Source organism: Talpa occidentalis, unplaced genomic scaffold, assembly GCF_014898055.3.
Source record: "Talpa occidentalis isolate TD23 unplaced genomic scaffold, MPIMG_talOcc4v2.1 talOcc4.14, whole genome shotgun sequence".
Classification (NCBI taxonomy): domain Eukaryota; kingdom Metazoa; phylum Chordata; class Mammalia; order Eulipotyphla; family Talpidae; genus Talpa; species Talpa occidentalis.
This window is the reverse complement of record NW_023601433.1, coordinates 80,576,850-80,599,452: the sequence shown is the minus strand read 5'-3', so window position 1 is coordinate 80,599,452 and position 22,603 is coordinate 80,576,850. Positions and strand designations below refer to the sequence as shown.

At 45.9% G+C, this 22,603-nt stretch overlaps 2 protein-coding genes across 3 annotated transcripts in view; one reads left to right on the top strand and one right to left on the bottom strand.

Annotated features, from left to right (window-relative positions):
* RFC5 (replication factor C subunit 5) overlaps positions 1-7,757 on the top strand; it is a 14,520-nt gene extending 6,763 nt beyond the window's left edge. Inside the window, exons 8-11 of the mRNA XM_037511090.2 lie at positions 141-270; positions 1,118-1,195; positions 2,192-2,246; positions 3,095-7,757. Of these exons, the coding sequence (XP_037366987.1) occupies positions 141-270; positions 1,118-1,195; positions 2,192-2,246; positions 3,095-3,191 (360 nt within the window). The 3' untranslated portion in view covers positions 3,192-7,757. The remainder of the gene's footprint in view (positions 1-140; positions 271-1,117; positions 1,196-2,191; positions 2,247-3,094) is intronic.
* WSB2 (WD repeat and SOCS box containing 2) lies at positions 1,712-22,603 on the bottom strand. 2 transcript variants are annotated; one of them, XM_037511089.2, is made up of 9 exons: positions 22,432-22,603; positions 15,584-15,752; positions 11,124-11,368; positions 10,846-10,977; positions 8,524-8,624; positions 7,210-7,382; positions 6,365-6,475; positions 6,140-6,247; positions 1,712-5,700 (listed from the first exon to the last, which is right to left on the bottom strand). In XM_037511089.2, exons 1-9 carry the CDS (start codon positions 22,592-22,594, stop codon positions 5,538-5,540), a joined length of 1,365 nt encoding a protein of 454 aa, XP_037366986.1. In that variant the 5' UTR covers positions 22,595-22,603; the 3' UTR covers positions 1,712-5,537. The 2 variants fall into 2 exon arrangements, with proteins under 2 accessions (XP_037366986.1, XP_037366985.1); XM_037511088.2 differs by lacking the exon at positions 22,432-22,603 and adding an exon at positions 16,732-18,733.

The following is a 22,603-nucleotide window of genomic DNA, read 5'->3' as shown; positions in this document are numbered from 1 at the left end:
AGGAGGCCAGCTCCTACAGGAGTGAAAGGGACAGGGTTCGAGCCATCCTGGGCCCACTTGTGTAGCTGCCGTGGCAACGTTCCCCTGGTCTGCCTGCAGCTTGGCCCCGTCATAGCCACCGTGGTTCTCCCCATCTGCAGAGCACCAATATGGCCTTTGGGAAGGTGACAGAGGAGACTGTCTACACCTGCACAGGGCACCCGCTCAAGTCTGACATCGCCAACATTCTGGACTGGATGTTGAATCAAGACTTCACCACAGCCTACAGGAGTATCCTTTTTCGGCACATGAAGTGCCTGAGGCCTGAACTTGGCCCTGGAAGCTCAGGCTGCAGCCAGCACCCACACTGCTGGCCAGAGACAACAGGCTGCATGGGACTGGTCATCTTGTCGTGGGGGCAGGGCGTCTGTGGGTGCAGTGGGCACTTTTTTTTTTTTTTTTAAATTTGTTTGTTTGTTTTTGTTTGTACATGCACTGGGTACAGTCAGAAGTGCGGGAGGGTGAGAGAATTCACCAGAGCCAGAGCAGGGAGCAGAGCAGGCAGAAGGACCGAAGCACACTGCTGAGGGGAGCAGCGGGTGGCAGGAGAGGTCTGCGCGCCATGCGGGACCCTCCTCCGGTGGCCGGGGAGCAGCCGGGGATCGAACCGGCACGGCAGAGGCCACGGGCAGCTTCACAACCCAGCGCTCAACCGCTGCACCATCAGGGAGGCCCAGTGGGCACTTGTCTTTAATGCCCCAAAGTTCTCCATGACGCACTGGGATCTGGACATGGCTTGAAGCCACTTCATTTCAAGGTGGCAGAAGAGCAGTCAGCCCCGGGCATGGAAGCTGCGTTATTTTCAAGTGGTCAGTGCTGCTTTTGTTTTTCTGTGAAGTGAAAGGCCAGGGTAGTGAAATGAATGCATTTGGGGAGTACAGAGATACCACTTATCTTTCAGATGCCCTGTTGACTATACAACAGAAGAATTGGGGCCCAATATGGGCAGCTTCACATTGAAAGAGCAATAGTTAGATAGCAGTAAAAGCCCAACTTTACAGTCAGGGCAGGGATTCAGAATCCTCTGCGGCACCTTTGTTCTGGGCTTGTTCCCTTTGCCTTAACTGCTTCTGTCTAGATATTATGGAGCTCAAGACTCTGAAGGGGTTGGCGCTACATGATATCCTGACAGAGATACACCTATTTGTGCACAGAGGTAACTTGGGCTATTCGCTGTTTTAGAAGCCATATAGGAGGCCGGCTTTGCGGGTGAGGCTGGTCAGAGGCAACACGAGACTTCATTTTTAAGGCAAAGAACAGGAAATACAAACCTGACTCATTTTTAGTTTTGTCTTGCTATTTAAAACTTTGTTCCAAAACGCCTTTTTGACCTCTAGAACTGCTGGGGAGTGAGTGGAAACTCATGGAGGCTGACTTTATTTCCTCCGAGGGTTTCTACTTTATAGCAATTAGTATGTTTTAATTCTCATTTCTGGCAGTATTTTCCCCAAAAGGAAAGGAGTAGGACCTGGCTTCACACAGAGCACAGCCATCTTGGGTGACCGCCTCAAGCACCATACTGTGTGTGTCTCCTGCACAGAGCTGGTCTCGCCCGCAGCCGCACACAGGAATCTCCTAAACAATTCACTGAGCCCCGGGGGGAGAACCGCATCGGTGTCTTCTTGGATCCCCCAGGCGATCTGCTGCACAGTCCTGTGGAGATGCTCTTCCCTCCACTGAGGCCAGCAGCGGACAGGGCCCCAGGGTCGGCTGTGCCGGTGGCCCTGTGCCTCCTCCCAGTGGGCTGGCGGGTTAACCTATGTCCACGAACATGGTCAGCCCAAACCCAGTCCTGCCCTTTGATGGTGGAAGCAGAGCGTGAGTTGGATTTTTACAATCAGCTGTCATGAAAACTGGGACGGCAGCTGAGAACTTGGCCCTGAGGTTAATTAGAGCTGCCCTTACTGCTCAGAGTAGTGTGGGCGCCGCTCCCGGGCTTGACCGAAGCTTTGGAAATCTCATTGCTTTCCCTTTTGGTTGCACTACGAAGAATTGCAAAACATAGTGAATAAAAACCAAAAACCTGCACTGGTTTTACTTTAGAGAGGTGGTATCTAGTGCCCTGCGGCCTCGTACTTGTTTTCTGTGATCTCTGTTTCTTTCATGGTAGGGAGTGACAGACCTCACCCATTTGATCTTGTTTTTTTCCCAGTTGACTTTCCATCTTCAGTTCGAATACATTTGTTGACCAAGATGGCAGACATTGAGTGAGTATTTCCACTCTCATCCTGTTCTTTTTTCCCCTATTTTGTGTCTACTTTCTTGGTTTCAGCCTTTTTAAGTTACTCATATGCGATATCATCTAGTTTTTGCTGTGGAGCCTGGGGAGGGGTGTGAGTGGCTCCCTTATTTAAAGGCTGTATGGATAAACCACACCTCAGATGTGTACTGGCGATAAAGGGCTCTGCTTCCACCTTGAGGTGTGGGGACAACCAGCTCTCCAGCTGTTAGGAAGGAATTTGGCATATTAAAGCATATTGGGGGGAAAGAGTAAACATAAACTCAATTTTCAAGTTTGCCGCGGTCAGTAAATATAGTTTTTAGTCCCCAGTGAAGGTGGCTGCTATCATTTAAGTAGAACAAAAGCACCGGGTTCAAAACATGTCACCATAGGCCATCTCTAATTTGCCATCATTGGTTCTCTATGCACAGATTAGGTCACTTCTTATCAGTAAGCGATTTTGCTTTCACTGGCCGGACACTTGCAAAGTGGCAAGATGAAATGTCAGTGTCCTGCATGACCACAGATCCCTCAACCAAGCTTCCCACTGAGAGAGAAAAAAATTTTACAGTTCCTCTCAAATGAAGACACAGTCCTGAATTCTGCCTATCTGTGCAGCTAGAACAAAGTTCAGAACACTGCTGCTAACAGTTTTCTCAATGTAATTTTTCTTCACCAGTTTGAATCAAATTTTGGGCACACAGACAAGACTCCTGTTTAGGATAAACTTTTGTGACTTCCTGTCTTCAGAAAACTTTGTCTTTGATCTCTGTTGTTCTTTTGTCAAAAGGTAGCTGCTGTGATGTTGTCTATTTTATTTTTTATATTTCTTAGGTACAGGCTTTCTGTTGGCACCAATGAGAAGATTCAGCTGAGTTCCCTCATTGCGGCTTTTCAAGTCACCAGAGACCTGATTGTTACTGAGGCCTAACGTGGAGGCCTGTCTCAGCAATGTCAGGACAGCGGGGACCTCAGTGATGGGATGAACTGCTGCCCACGCCCGGGGAGGTGATGCCATTGTCACCTCAAGTCTTGGGAAGCTGTCCCAGACGTGGGGGGGGGCAGGCATTTAAAAAACAGAGGATGTACATCAGCTTTAGTGTATGACTATCATATTGCACTGCCCATTTGTCCTTTATTGGAGAAAAAGAAAAAACCACAAAACCCTTTTCAACCTTAAGGATTTTTACTCTTCACTTGCTTGGATGACAGGAAATTGGCCTATTCCATTCTGGCCTGGCACCTAAAGCTTTCAGATCTTATCTGGTCCAACTTCTTCCAACTCAAGGTAAACAGAATATCTCCCAAACTAATCTGTGGCCGTCTGTTATCTACTTTGTAAGTATGACTGGATTTCTGCCCAAAATGACTTTACCCTCATAAAATAGACTCAGTTCTCTTGACTTTAAAAATTGGTGTTTTATTTTTCCTCTTGAAGAGCATTACTAGCAGGTTCCTAGTTGTGTGGACAGTAGAGAAAACTTTCACTGTGAATTATGCCATTGAGGTCAGAGGTTGTGCAAACCTCACTTGCTTAACCCAGGATGAGGCTTCGTAAGAAGCCCCATTCGGAACCTACAACTGCTAAAGGCTTATGACCTGTGTACAAATGTAGCAGTTTATTTTCTAGCAATTACATTGCATTTATTATAGTGTTCTTCATAATAAAAATAAAGCAGCCTGTTTTTTGGTTGTGTTACAAGTGACTCTTCTTAACCAGTGATGAGATGCTGACTTATTCGGTGCGCATTTATATGAAAGCCTCCTCTGTCTCTGCTATCACAGAATAAACTTTCTCTGGAGGCTGTTCTTTAGAAAGCTATCAAATTCTTGTATTATCAAAAGGAAGAAGCCGGTTGTTTCCATCATTCACAGACAACTTGCTTCCAAGGTCATCAGCTAAGTTTGAAGTCACTGGCTGAAAGGGGCCTCATGGAAGCCACCCCCAGCCTCTCAGACTATGCTGTCTGGGGTACTGCAAAATAATCACATTTAAAATCTGCCCAGTCCATTCCCAGCTACCCTATTGTACTCGTTTGTTTTAAAAAGTGATTTTTTTTTTTTTCCTTAATGAAAACAGCTAAAACTTTAGACTGTTCCTTCAATGAAAGCTTCTCATCTTGGAATGTTTTTCCTCAGCAACAAATGTGTCCAGAGACATGTTTCATAAGGACCTGCTGGCCTCTACCAAGCACCCGTCAGGAAGCCAAAGGATACGACGTTGCATTTCTTTTAAAATAATTTAAAATATATTAAATTTTCCAAAGGCAGATTGTGTGTGAATGAGGCATCTGTGTGCCTTGAAGGAGAACAGCACTTTCAAGGAGCTATGTTCGTCTAGGGGTAGAGTTGAAACTGGCTGGTCAGTTTGATGAGGTGAAGTGACAAAGTCGGGTGTCATACATGAGACTATCAGCTGAAGGAACGACAACACCAATTCTTTACGCAATTAAGAGACATCTTCACAACTGTTCAACTGAAGTACTATGGTTTTTAGAGACCATCAAGAAAAACACAGTTGTACCTTAACATCTGTTGAGAAAATACAAATAAATATGCTAATGAATGGCAAACAACTGACAACTCAGCCATGTGAACAGTCATGCAGTTTAGGAATACATCCTTGTGTAGCCCGACACAACATTTGTCATCTCCTGCACATGCACACCACTGTTTAGGGAGGAAAGAAAAGCAAAGTATAGTGTCTGTCAGTTAGGAGCACAGCCTCTGAGTCACCTGTAATTCAGTTAGGCTAAGTTAACACTCACACAGACTGCTCCATGGAAACTTGTCCTGCTGGTCAGAGCAGAGCCAGAGGGAGGGAACTCTGAGCCACCACTGTACCCGCAACCGCAATGGTAAGTACGAGGTGGGAGCCAGACCTGCCAGTGGAGCTGAAATTTCTCTCCCACCTCAGAGGCTCAGAGGCCTAGTTACTCTTAGCAAAACAACCTAAGTAACTGCATGTTGAATCAAAACAATTAAAAGAGTTCAACATTGCTGTTTATAAGTGGACTGAAGATTGAAAGTCAAGCTCTGTTGCTGTGGAGCTGGGATCCCCTCCTCCGACTTTCACACATGGAGAAAAAGATCCATGACTAGTCCACTGGAATCTGGTTTTGCTACATTCTATTCACAATCCCAAAGAGAAATGCTTCAACCCCACCAGATGTGTGGCCCACTATTCCAGACACTCTGTGTCACAAAGATTAATCCTGCTACCAGAAAAAAAAAAACACAAAAAACCAAACACAAAAACAAGACTATGTCACGTTGCTTAAAAAGTCCTGTATGTGAGGAACTCTTTCATTTTCTTGGGGATTGGCAGTGCTAGCACTTGGTAGGTTGTTAGGAAGCTTCGAAGGGCTTTCCGGCATAAGTGCTTCAGTGATGAGAGGACCCTAGGAGCTGTCCAGAACTGGACGTGGCCATCCCTCGTCCTGAAAGGAAGGAAACCGATGCGTTAACAGACCGAGGAACTGTGTGCTTTCACTGCGATGGGCGTTAAAGCTTCTGCTGACTTGCGCAGCCAGGAGACTGGAGAGCGGAACACAGCCCTGACTGGAAATGGATGGCTGCGGTGCTGAACAATTAAGGTGTTAAGAGGATTATAAAAACTCAAGACATCTTTGATGCTAAAGTGCTCTCTCTCAGGACCACCCTTTCTCAAGCATACATAGTCCAGCTATGAGAGAGGCGTGCCACCTACTGAATTACAGGCATTCCCTGTGAGGCGGTCATTTCACCCTATGGCTTTTTATGTAATCTTGTATTTCCTCATAGGCCAGAACATTCTAGATGCTTTTTTTTCCCTTTAAAAAGCTACATGGTATACTCAGCAGAAACTGCTACCCATCTGTTCAGCAAACAGATACATACCCTGTGGCAATAACTCCACCATGTGGAAAAAATGTGCAGCAAAGACCATTGGTCATAGGAGCAAATGCAATTGGAGTTTTCAGTTCCAGGGCCCAGATCCTGAGGAGTCTGGATGAGAAAGAAAGGTACATTTGTGCGGGAGCAGACCTGGGGCCAGCCCTAAGGGTAATGCTACAGTAACTTGCAAGCTGGTATTCCGAGGCTGCACAGATTTCTTTCGGTTACCTGTCATCCGCCACTGTGGCGAGGTACAAGCCTTCGGGAGAGAAGCACACAGATCTCAGGGAGCTGATGTGGACGTCACTGTCATCCATGGGGGGATTGAGCTGGGTGTGGCTGAGGAGGAAAGAAACAGGACAGTAGGCCTAAGATGATGGCCACCCTCCACTCCTCATCTTCCTCTTCACCTCTTGGCAAGAGGCTCAACTACTGTGGCTCTGAACACATTCAAGACAAATCTTGCCCCCTTACAGAACACCTTGGGATCTGCAGACTGGAAAAGGTGCATTTCATAAGGCTCCAAGTGACTTGCTGGAGGGCTGAAGGGTTCCCAGCACTCCCTGTACTAATTTTCTTATGCAAAGTAGGTCAGCCCTCACTTTAATGCCACAGTACAAACTGAAAGTCTTTTTTAGGCTAAGCTTGCGATAATTATAGGACTACCTATCATTTGCTTCAGAAAACAACAAAGATGAAGGGAAAAAGTAGACCAAGTCTGTGAGAACATGAAAATTCATTTTGGAAATAACAGTTTCGATGAGAGGATCGTTCTGAACTTGTTACTACAGTTATTAGTAAATGGAAAGAAAGAGTCACTTGAGATTTCACATTGCTTAATCCAAAGAAGTACAGGCCGCCTCCTCTGTCAGGACAACCAAGGGCACTGGGTCCAATTTGAGAACTTAAGAGACAATGAAACACGGCCTCGCTCCAGAGCCTTCAAATAAGCCTCGAACCCACTGTGTGGGGACCCAGGTTGTCCCGTCCTGCCCAGCCCCTCGGAGGGATGTGTCCAAGCCAAGGCAGGTTTCTCATCAGCAACCCCCCAGGGAAACGGGTTCAGTCCTTACTGGAGTGACCTCAGCCTCTCGCCAGTGTAGGGGTCCCACATGATCACGTTGGTATCATAAGAAGCCGTGACAAGCAAGGCTGAGTCGGGGGAGAAGTCACAAGAGACAACGCTGCTTTGGTGGCCCTCTAGCTTCCGGATTAATGTGTAAGACCGCATGCTCCACAGAAAGACCTGGGGAGAGCAAGGGGCGTCTGGTTAGGAGGGGAAGCTAAGCGCTCAGAACTCCAACAGTGGCAGAAAGGTGCAGAGGGTGTTGCCAGGTCCTGCTGCCAGGTAAAGCCCAGACTCCAGAGCTCTTCTGGAATGTATCACACAGGTTTATATAAAGTAACAGGTCTAAATTCCTGTGGACTTGTTCAAGGAGCTGACTTTAAGAGACAATACACCAAGCCAGTCTCAGGAAGACTGAGGCATATCAGTGACGGCTTGAGTTGGGCCCCGAGGCCTGTCTGCGAACAGCCATACATGCGAAAGAACAACTAAGCCAAGGGCTACCTTGTCCTTTCCTTAAAATCAAAAATAAGGGTCAGACAGGAAGTCCAGGGTGGCAAGCAGCCACCATCTCACACCACCTCGTGTATTTCAGGATCAAGGAAATCTGCCCTGTGTCTGACCCAGCTCATCACTTTAAACCTTCTTGAAAATCATGAAAAGTAGGATTGTATTTTATTTGCTTTAAGAAAATTTGCATTTTCACATAGTTCCAAACCTCAAATAAATGATTAACCACCTGGGCTGTACCAAATAGTGAACTCTCTCTTTCCTGAGAAAGAGGCACTGGGTCTAATTTGAGAGTAAACAAACAGCTCCATGCAAATACGCAATTCAAACAAACTGCTCCCAAATAGTTCTTGAGCTTCTCATACTTAAAAAAATAACAGACAGAATTTCAGGACAAAGTTCAACAGTGGTTGTACATCTTACGGTTTGAAATGGAAATGCTAATTAGGTAGATTCAAATTAGATGGTTCGAAGGGAATGCGGACCCACATGTAGGTTGCAACTTTGAAAATCTGAGACTCCAAGAGGAAAAGAAATCTTAAAAGCACCCCTTTATCATTTTGTAAGAGCAAACAGCTCTCTGATGATGGACTCGATCTACTTCCAAATACCTCCTCTCTCTCAGTTCACATCAAAGTGCAAATCAAAAGGAAGGTTCCTCCAGAGGAGCCTATGGGCCAACGTGGCTTCTGCTGGGGCATCCGCTGATTGGTTTATTTACCCTCTCACACACAGTGCCAACGTCAGACCCCCTCCCCCACATGTTGCTGCACTAAAGCAATCGAGATGGCCCCTAGTGTTGGACACTTACTGACTTCTCTCCAGCTGCAGAACACAGCATGCTGCAGTCCGGGGAGATGGAACAGCAGTAAACCCACTGCAGGTGGCCTGACAACACCTGAATCTGTTTACCTGGCAGAAAAAGGAAATGATGAGCCACTCTCAAACCCACAAAGCAAGACTGAAGAACTAGTCAGACCACCCCCCTATCCGGTGCACCCAACCAGTTCTCTACAGCTGAGCCCAAAGGCCCCTTTCTTCAATGCAAAGAAAGAAATACTGCAGGACTTGTCATTTAAATACATGAAATTTATTAGTACCACCTTCTAATGCCCAGGAAAATCAGTGCCTATGATTTCACCAAAATCCATAAGACACGTGGGATAAAGGGTGTACGTCACCAGGGACCCTTTGCTAGCAGAAAACATTCTTTACAGGGCCCCCAACCACCTCAAGTACTTTAACCATCTTTCCAAATCTGCAGGATTGTTTATCTTCAATTCTCCATCATTTAAACTCTGCAATGGACTCCCCCGGCTATAAGGATCTCCATTTACATTCTCCCCTTCCTCCCACCTGCACCAGGGGGTGAGGATGAGCAGAATAAAGGTGCAGAATAATGAGGGCCACGTGCAAACAGGTTTGAACCCTGGATCCACTGCTTACTCAGCATATAACCTGGGTTCACTCACATAATCTCTTCAGTTCAAGGAAAAAAACTAAGTGCCCACTCACAAAGGGATTGGTAATGAATGGTAGCATGTCTATTAATTCAGATGAAATTAAGGCTCTCGATTTTCCATAGTGTACCAATGAAAAAAACAAGATGCAGAAAAAATATGAAAGGTATGAGCCGATGTTTGTGAAACAATGACCCAAACCCCATAAATTTAAGAGCCTGAGTATCTGGCTCTTAAAAAGAGAAAGATGGGAGACTGTTTGCATGGGTTACAAGGCTACAGAGGGACTGTGGGGAAATGCAGTGGACTGCAGGACAAGAGAGAGATTGGGGAGAACCACAAAAAGAACAAAGTTTTCAGTAATGTATGTGGTTACGCACACACGCACACACACTCTCTCTCTCTCTCTCAAGAATTTGTGGGTATAAATAAAGGGTGGGTATAAATAACTTTTTTTTAAAGTAAGTCATGGTTTCTTTAGCTGTCAAATAAGAACAGTGCCTGCCTCTCAGGGTAGCTGTGTGGGTTCAATAAATTGAGGCAGGTGCACAGAGCAGGGCCCAGTACCCGGGAACACTTTATTCCCCTTCTCTTTTTAAAAAGCCCTAACGATTGCCCTAGTACATTTACCCATCCTCAGCCCTCCTCAGCTCATTCTCCTCCCCCTTCTTCCCACCAAGTGATTTTCAAAGTTCCTTCCAGGACTTCCTTAGATGGTGACAAGTTGCCTCTTGACACGCATGAAGAATGGCACTGCCCTTGAGACATCTTCCCAGTCAGCAGGCCCATCTCAGAGTGCGTAACGGAGGCCCACAGTAACGGACAGGCACCGTCCAGAGTTCTCCCGGGGCTTAGATGCCCTCACAGGAGGCTACTACAGACAGCAGTTTCGTTGTCTGTCAAGTTCCCAGGTTCATTTCTAAGAGGGCAGGAGGCAGGTGCCCTCCCATGGCTCGGGCAAGGATACCAGCGCCCTTAGTGTGTCAGGGTGAGTGTGCCTTGTCAGGACTGTTCACATTTCCTCCCCCTCCCCCGCCCCCTGCCACCCCGGCCCTGTGTCCCCACCCATGTGGGAGAGAAATGGCTTAGCAATAAATTCCTTTTTGTGACATCCCCTCTCCGGTTAAAGATCAATACCAGGTTGTGTGGAACTCTTTCCTGGGCTGCTCAAGAAAATATCCACTCATGACACCTTCCAGCTCAAGACAATTCTTCTAGAAAGAGACTCTTTGTTCTAACAGGAAGTACCAATGATTCTCAACCTGGGCAGACCTTGCCTTCACGTGGATGCTAGCCAATGTTTGGAGACATTTTTGGTTGTCACAACTGGCAAAGGTACTGCTGGCATCTAATGGGTACATAGCAGAGGACATTCCGCAACAAAGATTTACCCAGCCTACAATGTCGATCAGTGCTGTGTAAGCGAAAAAAAAACCTATTCTAGATCATGTATTTTCAGTAGGGGTGATAGCAATTGGAGTAAAAATTGGTTCTTAGGGGCCAAAATCTCTAATATTTTTTACAAAACATACATATGCATTCAGATATACACAGGCTCCCTCAGAGACAACAGAAAAAAAGATCAGGAAAACGCTGTTCTGGATTGGTAAAGTGGAGTTAAGAGGCAAATATCCTATTTAAGGAGTGGCCAAGGTGCCCCATCACCCCCATACCATGTTTATTCAGGTCCCAGATGCGAAGAGTCTTATCCCGAGATGCAGAGACCAAAATCAAGCTGCCACTGGGTGTGAAGCTCAGATCTCTCACGACATCTTGGTGGCCGGAAAGATTTAGAAGCAGGAGTCCTGGCAGGGGAGAAGCACTCCGTCAGTGGGAGAGGCGGCACCTAGTCTCCAGCCACTGTTAACCCCTCAGCCAGCGAACCCTATGTCTCAGGTGAGCCTGCGCCTACAAACCTCCCAGGACCCTGTACCAGCTGGAAATGACCTACCTGTTTGCACCTCCCAAATTTTGATCTGCCCATCATTGAGTCCTGTAGCAAGGATCAGGCAAGAGGCGTCTGGTGCTTGGGGATGGTGGCGTGCCCAGAGCTTCCTGCTGGGTGGAGACGGCCAGGGGCTAAAGGCCAACCCCCAGACAATCTGACCACAGTCCAGAGTCTTCTCCTTTGGGCTGCCTCTCCCTTTTGAATCATTTTTGCTGCTTCGGCTTTTGGCTTCAAATGCTTTAGGGATGCTGGGGGGAAATGACAGATTTTTTTAGTCAGTATAAACTGGTGCCATGTCAACCAATTTTCATCTTGGGGTATCTAAGGCTTTGAAGTCCTAGAAACAAGGTGGCTAGTGAATTCTGATATGACTTCTTTCTTTAAGAGGTGAGGTAACAGAGGCTCCCATGGTCTTGGCTTACCCCATTTCTGATAGCTCTGTAATGGGGTGACCTGCCTTACAGGTTAACTAACTAGATCACAGATTCTCCAGGGAGCCACATGCTGCCTCAGAAAGTTCTCTCAGGTTTTGATGTATAGACAGAAAGATGCACTTAAGTTTTTCCCATGAGAAAGCAAGCAAGTTGTAGGGTGGGAATCAGGACACACCTCAGAGCCTGAATACCCCTCTGCTGCTCTCCTGCCTGATGAGCCTCCTTATCTCCAGCTTCGAAGCCCCAGCAGCTAGAAAAGAAGCCCCTTTCTTGCCAAAACAGCTTACATGATACATGCTGATTTCTGCTCACTAACTATGTGCCAATCAACAAAGCATTTTCGTTTACTTCCCTGATGGGACAGCCAGCACAGCAACCAACCAATGGGATAGTCAACAGACCACTCAGGGGTACACTGACCTGAAAACGCTCATAGCCAACCCTCTCCTTTTCCATGTTACTTAGTGTGAAACAGGCCCAGACACCCTAAGTAACACACTGGGCCCTGCCCGCCACTGCACCCAGGAGACAGTATGTCAAAAGCATCCAACAGTAGACAGCCCTGGGGTTCAGTGTGAAACTTTGAAGCTTTCTCAGTGGGGTACACTTTGTCAGTACAAGTATTAAGTCCTACTTTTTTGTGTGACCCTGATCACATTCTGGGGTACATCAAACTGCAGGAAATGGAGACGAGAAAGCTTGAGCTCAGTTCCATGAGAAATTGAATACTCAACACATATGCAGCCAGGCTTCTTTTACGTATTACATATTACTGAAGAGTTATAAGTAAAACACATTTTTGTCAGTTGTTGAAATATATTAAAGAATTTTAACAAAACCCAAGGAGCAATGCAGGCTTCTTCGGTTCTGAAACTCTGTTAGTATAAACAGAAGGTGACAAAAATACGGCCAGGCCAGCTGTCTGCTTTTGTAAATAAACTTTTATTGGGTCACCACCATGCTCATTTGCTCAAGTATTAGGTCTGCTTTCATGGTTTCACAGGAGAGTTGATAGTTTTGACAGAAACCATATGGCCAACAAAGTAAAAAATATTTACTATCTAGGTCTTTAGAGAAAGGTTGCTGACTTTTGGTCTAACTGGTCAAATGTCGTCTAAAAATGTGTTATTCTGCTAATACAATCTGAATATGATGGTAAAAGTCCCTTTGACGGGATCTAATGAATGCACACACAGCCAGGGCCTGGCCTGTCCACACACCTCACAGAGCTGCCTCACCTCACCATCCAGGGAAGAAGCACACAAAAAACTGATGTAAGGGAGCTCTGCAGGTCAGCTCAGAACCTCCAAATTTAGATGTTTTATCTTTTGATAAAATCCTAAATTCTATATTGGACAGAAGGCACATTTACATATTAATTTATTTTAGTAATATACATTCAATTTCACTAGAAAGAGATATTTAAATCTCCATTTCAGGAGTTAAGTTTCCTTTCCTAGGGTTATAAAATCAGAAGCAGAACTGGAATTAGAACTCGAGTCTTGATATCCTAGCCAGGTGTTCAACATGTCTTCCGGAATTTACCAGCAAATCAAGGGGTTAGTTACATGGGAGGTGAGAGGGGACAGCTAAAAGCAAGGGAGATTCACTGGGAGAGCTTGACTGAAATTAAAGTTTCTAAAAACACTTTATTTCTAAAAGTAGTATAACTTGGTTAATATCATCATTTTCTCAATATCAAAAGTACTAAAAGATTTTTATAAATGTTTAACAATCCTACCAAGAATATAAATGTCCCAGACGCCCTTTTCAAAAGACTTTCAAAATATCAATGATTTAAATTTGTAAGAATAATGGGGAAATTTTGGAAATGGACACATAATAAAATAATAATGACCCATAATCTTAACACCACTTTAACCAAGGAAACATTTTACTATAAATGTTTGTTTATGCATGTATACATGTTTTCCAAAAATAAATCTGTATCATATTGCATTCATGGTCTTACTTGCTTAGTTTTCTCAGTAAGCTTTATACTACAGATATTTCTTCAAGTTGTTTTTTCTCAAAATGTGATCATTCCCCTAAAACAAGTAACTTCTTATTTAACATATTAAACAATAATATTTAGCTCATTAAACAACACACACACAGAAAGGATTAATTCTCAAATTCCCATTCTCCTTAGTTAATCCTGAAAGGATATATTTACCTACCGTAATATACAGATTTGAATACAAACCTGATTTTCAGGAAAACAACAGAATTTCCATTTTATGCATTAAAATAAAAAACTTTTTCAGCCTATAAACTTACATCAGACATAAGTCTAGATATGAAGTTGAGCTGAGACCCATGTATGTAGAGTGAATAGGGAAACAATTAATGACCATAGCATTGTCATTCAACTGACCACATAAGAAATTAAAATCATGGTTAAAATACACACACACACACACACACACACACACACACACACACACACTCTTTGATAGCAGCAAAAACATCACACAGCAATGCTACAATTTCCTTGACCACTCTCTCATCACTATTTCTGTTTTTTACTATGTAGTTAATTTCACGATGAAACTCCATGAATCTAAATAATGGCCCCATTCTGAGATTACCAACAGCCAGATAAATGTCTTCAATATTCTTAATGCATATTGCTGAACAGCTTTCCAGAGAGTGAAAATTTACACCTCTCAACCCTAACAGTGTGTAAAGGACCCCGCTCAGCAAATTTTTGTCACCACTACTTATTACCAAGGCAACAGAATAAATTTAATTAAAAATTTAAATCTAATAAGTGATTTGTAAGAAATGCCTAAACGAAAACAAATGAGACCCTTCAGAGTAGGGGCTGTGTCTAACCACAGCAAGATTCTCAGCGCCTAGCTCAGTGTCAGGCAAAAAAAAACAAAGAAACAAAAAAACGCGCACAAAATGTTAACTGAATAAATGTATACATAAGGGACAAGTGGAAAGATGCAGGGTCTGGACCATCTGACTAGGAGCGCACAGCGTTCAGCACGGGACCCCGCCAGCCCAAAGAAAGAAAAGCTATGATCTGGGTCAATAATAAAAAGTGCCTAACTGAAAAGTGGGCACAGGATCTTAGGAGCCATATCTCCATAGAAGACAGACTAAGGGCCAATAAAACATGAAAAGATGTTCAACATCAGTAGCCATCAGGGAAATGCAACTTAAAACCACAATGAGAAGCCATTTCATACCCCAAAGATTGCTGTGCTGTGACCAAAAAACAGACAATAGCAAGTGCTGGGGAGGGTGTGGAAAATTTAGAAAACTCGCACATCCCTGGTAGAATCCTAAAATGGTGCCGTCACCTTAGGAAACAGTCTGATAGTTCCTCAAATGGTTTAACATAGAAAACATATGTCCACACAAAAAACTGTATGGAAATGTTTATTACAGCATTATTCATAATAGCCAAAAAGGAAAAACCACCCACATGTCCATCGACTGGTACATGTATGAACAAAATAAAATCTCTCCATACAATGGAATATTATTTGGCAAAAAAAGGAAATGAAATACAAGCAACCACATGATAACAACATGTGAAAACATTAATACTAAATGAAAGCAGCCAATCAAAAAAGGCAGGTATAAAGACAGAAAGACTAGGGGCTGCTCTGTGCTGGAGAACAGAGGGGGACTGGAGGACGATGGCCAAGAGATGCGGGGTTTCCTTTGGAGGTAATGTCTCTGAATATGTTCAGACTGATGGTGGCGCTAGATATAAAACCCTGTGAATACACTAAAAGCCAATGAACTCTACACTTTAAATGGGCAACATGTATGTTACGTAATTGATATTTCAATAAAACCTTGAGACTAACATAATCTCAATATAATTAATTTTCACAGGCACAGAATGTGGGGCTCTGGAAATCCCAATGATCAATTCCTGACCTGTTCATCCATTTCCTTCTCCTGTTCTTGGGCTGGGAGCCCCCAGGGGGTAGAGAACAATCTGGGAAAGCACTCCTGTTCCCCATGGCAAAGACTCCCTGTTCCTTTGGGTGTGAGAGTACTTACAACTGCTCCTCCAGCGGCCAGGGGATCAGCTTGACAATGCAGTGTCCTTGAGACCAAGCAAACCAGGAGCCATCTGGAGAGAAGGCGACACTCCAGGTTTCACAGCTTGACTTCCAATCAAACTCGTGGGGGCGTCCGGGCTTGAGCTCAGCCAGCAGCAGAGGTCCCTCTGGGACAGGAGACAGCATGCTTCAAACACCCTCACCTCCGGGGAAAGTGGGGAGTCAGGCTTCCCCGACACCTTCCCGACTCAGACAGGCAAGTCACTCTCTTCCCCTGGCACAGGGTGACACTATAAATTCTTGGAAGAGTTGTCATGTAAATGACCTGGGGCAGGCAGAGTAGCCACAGGCCACATTCCAGACAGGTTATTCAGTCCTGGCACACCCCACTACTGTTAACAAGGCTCCGAGTAACCTTTGTGCAGAAGGGCTTAGTGAATGGAGCCTCATTTTCCTATGAACGCCTAAAGAGGGGGGGAGGACCAGGCAAGGATCATGCTGGATGATGCCGATCACAAGGCCTCACACTAACTGAAGGTAGAACCTACTACTAGGAATCAGGCGAAGGAGGGAACACCTGAAATGCACCTCCCTCGCTCTCACTGATACTCTCCCCACCACCAAGACTAGATCAGATGCTCAGCACTGGCCTGGCCTCCTTGGCCAGAGACCACCTGATTGGGCCTCCCAGCTCCTCTCTGTTTAAACCTTCATCCCCGCTTGTCCAATCTTTTACCAGACACTCCAGATTTGCATTTCCGTCCTCAGGGGCTCTGCTACAGGAAACTCTCATCACATCCTGGCATTTCTTTCAAATGCATTCCAGAGATCCCACCTGCCCACCCAATAAAGGCAGCTGGCTCTCCACCCCAGCCCACCCATCCCCCCACACACACACCCACTCTAGCCACAGGAGTCTCCTTATCAGCCCCTAAGAGTGGCTATTTCACCTTCACACCTGGTCTCATTTGCTGTTTTAGAGAATCCCACCCAGATGAGTGGCTGAGAAGCAGACCCCGATCTTACATTCCCAGAGGTGCTAAGCCCCACTCTGCTTTCTTTCTTTCCAGTAACAACCAACTTCCCACCCCCCAGCAGAATTTCAGCACCCTTGTTCCAACACCATGACACGGGGCCTGCATTCACCTTGTGAAGAGAGGGTGCTGGGCTGGGGCTTCATCGTCCCGAAGGACAGCTCCTAGGACAATCTCCTACTCCAGTGGACGATTCTCAACAGCAGGCGAAGCTGGTAAGCTCAGGCCTTTCTAACTGACTTTTTGACCATTATGATTGATACTTACTAATACAAAAACTGGCTTCCATCCTGAATGAGGTCACTTCCTGGTGTTTGTGTTCCACTTTAGCAGTTTCAAGACTTTGACCCTTTTATATCAGCTCCCAGATATTAAAGAGTCCATATTTCATATATTTTAGGAAACACGTTTATATGTCTCTCACATTTTGACGTCACCAAAAACGGGGTGTGTCTTACAAGTGACTTTTCAGAGTTAAACAGGCAGTGTTTTTTCTCAGTGATACATGGTCGCAAAACAATCCATGATCTCTTGGGAGTCAAAGAGATGGTTAAGATGCACATACATGCATGTACATACATGGTAAGTATGTATTTTTCTGGTGTGTATGAAAATATCTTGTATTATAAAATAAATATGTCCCTGAAATTTGTCTTTCGATAGAATTTTAATAAATCACATCAAGCCTTTGGAGGCTTTGCTATTTAAAGAAAAATTTAAGGAAATTTTCGGTAAAAAGAACCTTCATTCATTTCCCGAGGTTTAATGCAGAACTCTCGGTTTTAATATAAACTGGCATTTGTGGAGGCACAGGAAATTCCTCCAGAATCTGTATGTGTTTGCACATGTGATGCTTTCACTTGCACATTTGCTCGCCCATATGAGCATACTCCTCTGGAGTTATCCGCATAGGAAGCAGTTCCTTTATATTTTAAATCTGAAACAGGGCTCTCCTGTTCTGCAGCAATCCCACCACGTTGCCTTCATTCTCATTATTTCTAGATGTCTTCTCACGGCGGCACCGTCCCAAATCTGTTAAGACCTCCTTCGTGTTGTCTGGTGACTCTCTCAATTGGGGGCAATTTTGTCCTCCAGGGACATGTGGCACATCTGGAGACATTCTGGTTGGCATAATGGGGTGATATCCAATGGGCAGAGGTCATGGGTGCTACTAATCATGCCACAGTGCACAGGAGAGTCCCGACAAAGAAGGGTTTTCTGGCCCAAAATGTCAACAGTGCTGAGAAACCTGGACATGATCAAGAATTATAAATGACACTAGCTGATCTTGAGGGCATTTTCATCAACTGGATGAAAATTTTATTCCATCTTCGTAATATTCACACTTGGTTCACCTTCTTCACAACCTGCGCTTTATCCATCCTTTTAACACCACGGAAGCTCTAAACAATATAAAATGTGTTCTCCTTGACGTCTTTCTTCATACTCAAACCAAATCCAACAGCAATTTCTAGTAAGACTGTTTCCAAAAGACTTCCTAACCCTACCTAGCTCCATCTCCAGGCTACTCCTCCCATCTATGCATCATCTCACCTATTACAACATTGTCTCACCTATTGCAACATCACCTCATGTCATCTGTGCATCACCATCTCTCACTAGGCAGCCTTCCAACTGCTTTCTGAGCTTCCGGCCCCACCATCCATTCTCCTTACCTCTAGAAGTAATCAAGTTCAATTACTCTTGGAAAAAATCCAAACTCCTCATCCTGCCCTTATAGTCCTGCATAACCTCCCCTCTGCACTGTCTTCTACCTGGGCTTGTACCTCTCCTAAACACTGGCCTCCCCATACCCCTGGGCGGTACACTAAGTTAGTTCCAACCGCAGGGCCTTTGCACCACCTATTCTCTTAGATTTGGGATTCACCTTCTTTTCATTCAGGTCTCATCTCAAAGGACACCCGGGAAAGCCTTTCGCTGACTCTGCTCTTCTTCACAGCTTATTTTTAATTTACACCACAATAACCATTAAGATTATTATCCGATGGGCCTCCCCGGTGGCGCAGCGGTTGAGCGCTGGGTTGCGAAGCTGCCCAAGGCCTCTGTGGTGCGAGTTCGATCCCCGGCTGCTCCCCGGCCACCAGAGGAGGGTCCCACATGGCACGCAGACCTCTCCTGCCGCCCGCTGCTCCCCTCAGCAGTGTACTTCGGTCCTTCTGCCTGTTCTGCTCCCTGCTCTGGCTCTGGTGAATTCTCTCACCCTCCCGTGCTTCTGACTGTACCCAGTGCTTGTATAAGTAAATAAATAAATCAATCTTAAAAAAAAAAAAAAAAAAAAAAAAAGATTATTATCCGAGCCTCCCTGATGGTGCAGAGGCTAAAGTCTCAGCACTATCAAGCTATCAGCAGTCACCACGGCATGGGTTCAATCCTCGCCAGGGAGCTGGCCCACAAAGCACAGCAGACCTCTCCTGTCTCGCCCACTGCTACCCTCAGCAGTGTATTTCAGAAGATCCACCTGTTCTGCTCCCGACTCTGTCTCTGGCGAATCCTCACACATACACACCCCCGCGCCTCTGCCCTACACCCCAGTTCTTGTATATGTAAATAAATAAAAATAATCTTAAAAAAATAAACTAGAAATGCAAGATTTAAAAAAAGTATTATTCCCCACCCCCAGTAGGACTTCAAATACGTGGGAGTAGGGACCGTGTATATTTATCGTGTCTAGCACTGTTCCTGGACGAAAGCAGGCAGTATAATAGTTGCTGTTTGAACATGTACCTATTGAAATAAAAATGAAATGAACCTCCTTAAACTATTAAAATGTTTATGCCAAACATTTCACATGAAATTCTACTTAAAAATGAGCCATACACAGAATACACACTCTATGTAATTTGGGAACTTAATCTCTCGCTATTTCAGACTCAGGAATTCAGGAGATAAAAGAAGAAAGAGCCCAGAGACTCCTGTTTCGTCATTTCTAGAACTAAAGAAATTCTGAAGAGAAGCTGGGCCCAAACTAAACTTGGCTGCTGGAAAAGAAAGCCATAATTAGTGCAAAACTTTAAAAAAAAAAAAAAAAGCGAGCGAGCACGCCAAGAGGCTCCAATTCCATCTGGGATTTTACTTGCAGTGGCTCTTCCTGGTGAAAGGTCTTATGGATCAGGGTTTTCTAGTCAAGCATTGGGAAATGTTTGGACAATCAGGCTGAGCGAAAAGACATTATGGCCTCTTCTGTGAAAGAAGATCACCTCAGGCCAGAAAGGCAAGCTATGACTCCAACAGCAAGAAGGTCAGTGGTTTGTCCTGCCTCAGGATCTTCACATTAAATGTCCCACTGGCCTGGAAAACTCTGCCTGGCCAGAGCCCGAGGTTGGCCAGGCTGCCCCATCTTACCATTGAGGGCTGCCTGATGTCAGCTTCTCAGAGACCTTCCTGGCTTCATTCTCTAAAGTGGCCCAGTCATTTTCCTTTCACTTATTTAATTTTCTTTATAAGCAGCATTCACAGATTTTCTGGACTGCGTACCTGTTTTTATGTATTATTGTCTATCTCTTCCGCACCCCCATCCCAAAGCTGCCCGTTTCTGCCTTTGGGCTGTGCTGTCCAATACAGTAGTCACTAGTCACATGGGGCTACTGACCATTTCAAATATGGCAAGTCCCAATTAAGGTAGGCTGTCAAAAATAAACTACTGGACTCTGAAGACTTAGCACAAAAATATTGGATCTAAACTATCTCTAATTTTTTTAAAAAGATTTATTTTTATTTATTTATGCACACAAGAATTGGGGTGGAGGCCAGAGATACAGGGGGTGAGAGGATTCACCAGAGACAGAGTGGGGAGCAGAACAGGTGGATCTACTGAAAAGACACTGCTGAGGGGAGCAGTGGGCAAGACAGGAGAGGTTCTGCTGCACCATGTGGGTCAGTTTCCTGGACGGGGATCGAACTCTTGCCACAGTGGTTGGCTGAGACTTTAACCCCTGGACCATCAGAGGCCCTAAAAAATATCTCAATAATTTTTGATCAACATGTTATATTATTAGCCTGTGTTGAACTGACAATGATAGTTTCAAAATTAATTGTATCTGTGTGCTCAACACAGCTACTTGGATATTATATAGGCCATATATATATATATTTATTTTACATCTCCACACACACGTGTGTGTATATATATGATAATATATGATATAGGACATTAAATTATGGTCATGGCTCACAATTATATTTCTATTGGCCAGCACTGGACAAGTGGGTGCCTGGCACATAGTAGACACTCAATAAATACTTGTTGATTGAATAAATACATTCTAATCACTGTTTTGAAGGTATCTACTATTGTCCATTGTAATACCATTACAATAGGCTTTATTCAGTTTCAAAAGAATGTAAAACTATGGCCTTTTCTTTTTTTAAAAATCAGTAGCTTGGCAACCCTCAGACAGCTCTGCCCACACCCCAGAACACTGTCGTCAATCATTAGGAATAACTCCCAGAACTGGAAACATATTCCTGCTAAAAAAGGAGACTGGTCACGGGACCTCTTTCAGATTTTACTATAAAGCAGGAATGGAAAGGACCGTGGAAGCTATAAAAAAAAGTTAAGTCAAACAGTAAGGGCCATTTAAAAGAGTTCTATGGGTGACACGCTGAAAAGAAAGCCCTTATCTAGATGGGAAGCAAGAGCGAGCCTCTCAACACCTTTTACTAACTGCCTGACTCTAGCAAACAAAGAAATGTCGTTTCCCAAATTAAAAAGTTACACCACCCGAGGGAATACCCTGATTTGAACCTACCCACCAGCAATTCCGGCTAGATCAAACAAGCCTGGGAAACAAACACCAGCCATCAGAATCCTCCAGGCCAGGATGAAGCTTGAACTTCACTGGAAGTGAATGTTCTAGAACAAATTCTGAGCCCTAGGCCTTGACCCCTTCAGAGGCTTTTCCCAAAGGCAAACTGCCTTTGAGCAGGGGGGTACAGTCAAGAGTTGGGGGTACAGTCAAGAGTTGGGAATCCCAGGAGGGCGCCAAGCCCACCACCCCAAATTTCTACACTGGTGGGGTTGAGGGGCTACCTCCCCACAGAGCCGGTATGTTCGCTTGGGCGGCCCCCCAAGTAGATCCAGGGTGCTCTGATTTCCATTTTCCTGATGACAGCTGCAAAGGAGGATAAAGCCCAGGGCCCCACCTCTCCGTGTACCCCAAACTTGCCCTACCTATCCTTCGTGTCAACAGCCTGCAGCATCAAAGCCCCACCCCACGCCACTGCATCCGTCTCCAGGGGGAGAGGCTCCGAATATATTTCAGAGGTACCTCAGCCCCCATTCTCATCCCTAGGCAAGTCGGGGAGGCGCCCCACACCGCGGAGACCCGCGCTATTATGATCCCATTTTGCCGCCACAAAACTGAGGGGATGAGCGAGGGTGGCCAAGGGGGTCGTCCGCCCCCACCCCGGATCAGCCTGGAAGGGACACGGCCGACTCCCACCCAGACCTGCGAGGGCGTCACCTGGCAGCTGGCACCCCCCTCCCCAGTACCCTGTGAGGGCGGGGCGCACCCCGCGTCCCACCCGGGCGCGTGTAAGTGCCGGGCCCCCGGCGCCCCCCACTATTTTCCGGAAGGTGGGGACCCTCGCCACGCAAAGGCCCGGTGCCCCCCAGTCAGGTCCGCGGCCGGAGAGCCGGTGGCGGCGACTGACAGCGAAAGTGAAACAAAGCTGGGCGCCGAGCGCGCACCCCGCCGCCGGCCCGCGTGGAGGGCCCCAGCCGGGCTCCCCCTCCCCGCGAGAGCCGGCCGGGCCCCTCCGGGCAGCAGCCGGCGCGCCGGGCCCCACTCACCTCCGGCCTCCATGGAGGACACGCGCGGCCCCGCGGCAGGCGGCGGGCGCCTCAGCCCCCCGGGCCGTGGGCCCTCATGCCGCCCCCGCGCCGCCCGCCCCCGCGCCGGCCCCGGCCCGGCCCCCGCCCCGGCCTCGCCGCGCCCGCCGCCGGGAGAGGCCATCAGCTGCTT